The sequence below is a fragment of the Fukomys damarensis genome, unplaced genomic scaffold (genome assembly GCF_012274545.1).
Source record: "Fukomys damarensis isolate Sample0158 unplaced genomic scaffold, DMR_v1.0_HiC HiC_scaffold_21, whole genome shotgun sequence".
NCBI lineage: Eukaryota > Metazoa > Chordata > Mammalia > Rodentia > Bathyergidae > Fukomys > Fukomys damarensis.
In genome coordinates, this window is record NW_022900933.1 from 17707307 (window position 1) to 17711687 (window position 4381).

The 4381-nt window shown below is 48.6% G+C and overlaps 1 protein-coding gene and 1 long non-coding RNA gene across 3 annotated transcripts in view; one reads left to right on the plus strand and one right to left on the minus strand.

Moving 5' to 3' along the window:
* The window catches only part of LOC117287132, a 26027-nt gene extending 25580 nt beyond the window's left edge, over positions 1–447 (minus strand). For both annotated transcript variants that reach the window (XR_004518324.1, XR_004518325.1), the window contains exon 1: positions 369–447. This is a non-coding gene — a long non-coding RNA (uncharacterized LOC117287132). The remainder of the gene's footprint in view (positions 1–368) is intronic.
* Flvcr2 (FLVCR heme transporter 2) overlaps positions 7–4381 on the plus strand; it is a 55309-nt gene continuing 50934 nt past the window's right edge. The window contains exon 1 of the mRNA XM_010645539.2: positions 7–849. Within this exon, the coding sequence (XP_010643841.1) occupies positions 196–849 (654 nt within the window). The 5' untranslated portion in view covers positions 7–195. The remainder of the gene's footprint in view (positions 850–4381) is intronic.

A 4381-nucleotide genomic window follows, 5' to 3' on the forward strand; every position in this document is an offset into this window, starting at 1 on the left:
GCCTGGGGACCACGGCTGCCGCGGGTGAGGACAGGGGTCTTCGGGAGAAGTGAGCGCCCGGAGCGCCGGTGGCCGCTTTTACGCAGCTCTGGGTCTCTCCGCGTCCCCTGGGGCTGGGTTGCGCTGCTGAGCGAGTGCCCCATCCCTCTAGGGACCAGCGCAAGGCCCTTCGGACTGCGCCAGAGCGCGGTGGTCATGGTGAATGAAGGTCCTAGCCGGGAAGACTGCGATGACACCCCGGCGCAGCCCTGCGACGCGGTCCACGGGGACCCCAGCGTGTCCTCCCGCCCCAGCGTCTCCATCCACCCCAGTGTCTCGGTCCACCCCAGCAGCTCGGCGCACCCCAGTACCTCGGCTCACCCCAGTACCTTGGTCCAGCCCAGTAGCTTGGGCCCGGAGGACCTCAGCGTGATCAAGGTGAGCAGGCGGCGTTGGGCAGTGGTCCTGGTGTTCAGCTGCTACTCCATGTGCAACGCCTTCCAGTGGATCCAGTACGGCTCCATCAATAATATCTTCATGAACTTCTACGGGGTCAGTTCCTTCGCCATCGACTGGCTGTCCATGTGCTACATGCTGACCTACATCCCTCTGCTCCTGCCGGTGGCCTGGCTGCTGGAGAAGTACGGTCTGCGCACCATCGCTCTCGCCGGCTCTGCTCTCAACTGCTTGGGGGCCTGGGTGAAGCTGGGCAGCCTGAAGCCCCACCTCTTCCCGGTCACCGTGCTGGGCCAGGTCATCTGCTCCGTGGCCCAGGTCTTCATCCTGGGCATGCCCTCCCGCATCGCTTCGGTCTGGTTCGGGGCGGATGAAGTTTCCACAGCCTGCTCGGTGGCCGTGTTTGGCAATCAGGTGAGTAGAGGAGCTGGTGGATGGCTGTTGAAAGGTAAGGGCATCAGACCCTGCAGGGTGGGACTGAGTGTATTAGATTGTACCCAGCCGGGCCCCGGAGTGGGAGCCGTGCTGATCTGACCACCAGCCTTTATGACTACACAAGTTTTGTGGCTGCTGCAACCAATAGTGTGGATGGGTGATTGTGACTGTCAGCGACACTACAAGATAAAATCAGGGACCGAAAGCGGGGGACATTTTTGTCCATCCAATTTCTCCTCCTCCCAGAAGGCATGCTTCTAAAGTATCCTCTGCTTTGGTGGTGTCACTCCTAAATTGTATCAGTCCACCAGCTTGTACCTGTGACTTCCGGAACGCTGCTTTTTCTCTGGCAGCAGCCCCTGGGCATCAGACTATTCTACTATCATTAGAATTTGGCACACGTTTTTAGCTGGACCAACCATCTTTCCTAGAATGCTGTATCCCAGTACTTGGTTTGGGTTGGGGGTAGGGGATTATAGGCATGTGCTACCATGCTTGGCTTAATCCCAGCACTTGGGAGGCTGAGACAGGAGGATCACTACAAGTTTGAGGCTAGCCTGAGCTACATAGTGAGTTCAAGGCCAACCTGCACTGCATAGCCAGACCCTGCCTCAAAAAACTGAAGAAAGGGAGGGGGATGTAACTCAGTGACACCACACCTGCCTGGCAAGAGCAAGATCCTTCCCATTACTGGAAGACGAAGAAGAAGAAAAAAACCGAAGGAAAAAAAAAGATGATGTCACTGTGGATTTTAACATCCCCATTGCAGGCCTGCTGGTGGGCTTGGCACAACTGCATATTATTTCCATTGGAGGGCAAAAATTGGGGGATTAGGGTGGGAGCTTTCAACCTTCAGAGAGTTAAATTGTATTACTAAGATAGGACTCATACAAAATCACTGCAATCTGACTTACTCTTTGGCAAGGGCAGGATTACTAACTGGGTGAAGCCCTCTCAGGCCTGGCACCACTGAGGTGAGAAATTTGACACTTTTTTTTTGTTCTTATCCATAAGCACAAAATAGTAGGTTTTCACACACCTCCCACACTTTTGAAGGAACTTAATGCTAAATATGTCTTTAAAATATATCTGGCAGCCAGGCATGCTGGCACATGCCTGTAATCCTATCCTAGCACTCCAGAGGCTGAGGCAGGAGGATCGCTGAGTTCAAGACCAGCCTGGGCTACATGGTGAGTTCCAGGTCAGTCTCAATTACATAATGAAACTCTGTCTGAAAAAATAAATCAATATAGAAAATTTACCTGGCAACCACAAGGTCCTGAGTTCAATTCATGGTTCCAAAAAAAATTTTAGTAGGAAGGTCCTGAGTTTGATCCCTGGTTCTGTAAAAATAAATAAATAAATAAAATTAATAGGAATAGTTACTCCCCAAGTAGGTCAGGAAATGCTAAGAATTCTGCATTTAAATATAGCCTTTGCATCATGGAGAATTCTAGTTAGTTTGATCTATTAGGCTTAATCCTCTGTGCTAAGCTCAAAATTATGAAAAGCCAAATTGGTTATACTTCCTTGTGGAGAGGTGAGGATATTTGTTTCTCCGTGTTTCAGTCTTTCTGAGTCAACACTGCTGAATAGGAGAGAAATATTAACAGAGCACCTAGAGCTTCCCAGCTTGGGGAAAAGATTCCACCAAGCTATTTGAACAGACTGGGGTTGAACCCAGGGTCTTCTCACTGAGCTACATTTCCAGTCTCTTTTTAAAAACTTTTAACTTGTGAGACAAGTTTTCCCTAAACTGCTAAATTGCTCAGGCTGGACTCAAACTTGCAATCTTCCTGCCTCAGCCTCCCACAGCGTTGAGATTACAGGCATGTGCCACCATGCCTGACTTATATCAGATATTTTTGAAGCAGTACTGCTTAGCCATAATGATTAATAGCAAAAATGCTGCCCAAGACTGAATAGTTGCTGGACAGATGTCTTTGTAGAAATACTTTTTGTATCGTGTGGAGTTGGCCTGTGTAATGTTGTGGTCTTGCAGAGTCTTTGTGACAGATAGTATCAGGCAATCGTATGTAAGAATCTTCCCTTCGTAATCTCCTGGCTCTGTTTGCTTTTTCGTTGTTAGGGTCACTACGAGTGACTCCAGTTTTGATTCTGATAACTCATATATTCCTTTTCACAGCAGTAATTCTGACTTAATGCTTCCTATATGTCCTCCGTGTGTACCAGCCTCTGCTTCTATTAAATCCAACATATATCCATTTAACAGTCTTTTACCTAGCATGTACCTTTTGCCTGGTACCAGGCTAGGTCTATAAAGTTAAACTCTGCCTTCACAGAATTTCTCTACCAGATTATAAAATTATACCGGGAACCAAAGTTTGGATTAAAACAACAAGAGGTCATAGAACACAAAATTTACTTTCAGTTTTCTCTGAGGGTTTTAATATTTTATTTGTCTGCTTGCTAAAGGAAAGGAGGAAGGGGGAAAAAAGTAATATCTATTAAACACCTACAATATGCAAGGTGATGTTCCTCCATCAACTTAATTCTTCAGCCTCTCTGGGAGGTGTGTGGAATTGTCCCCATTATTACAGGTAAGGGAGCTGAGACCCAGATAAATGGAGTAATGTTCTCCCGAGTCCTTTAGCTACCGAGTGGTAAAATAGAGACGTGGACCTAGTGCTACCTCCAAAGCCTACGTCAGTAAGCAACGTAAAGCAAATACGCGAAAAAGGAGGACATGTCCGGTGGTGGAACACAGCGGTAGAGTGCTTGCTTAATGTGTTCCAGGCTCTGGGTTTGATCTCTAGCACCTCAAATATGAATAATAAACAAATAGGGCCAGGTGTGGTGGTGCACACCTGTAATCCCAGCCCTCAGAGAGGCTGAGGCAAGAGGATCACCAGGAGTTTGAGGCCAGCCTGGGCTACATAGTGAGTTCAAGGCCAGCATGGACTATATAATGAGAACCTAGCTCCAGAATAAATAAATAAATATTCTTAGTTTCTAATCCCCACTCCCCCAGATTCTCACTATGTAGTTCAGGCTGGCCTTCAACTCCTTCAACTCACTATGTAGCCCAGGCTGGCCTTGAACTCATGGCAGTCCTCCTGCCTCAGCCTCCCAAGTGCTGGGACTATAGGCATGTGCCACCTCGCCTGGCTTCTCAGGTTCTAATCTCATCTCTTGTGGCTCAAGCTTGTCTGTGATGACAGTTTCTAGCAGTCTTTCCCTCTAGTCTGGGAGTATTGCCTCTATCTTCCCTTTTTGCATTTCCTGCTAGAAGGCTGATACTGTCCCTTATAACCTAGCACAGTGACTCCACATAGTGAAGAAGTCAGGGCTGGAGTCTGGGAAGAAGCCGGTTACCAGGAAGGGCAGGCTGCCTCAAATGCTACACTTGATTTTAGCCAAGCTGGGTGTGGTGGCGCACGCCTGTAATCCCAGCACTCAGGAGGATGAGGCAGGAGGATCGCTGTGAGTTCCAGACCAGCCTGGGCTACATAGTGCGTTCCAGGTCAGTCTCAACTACATAGTGAGACCC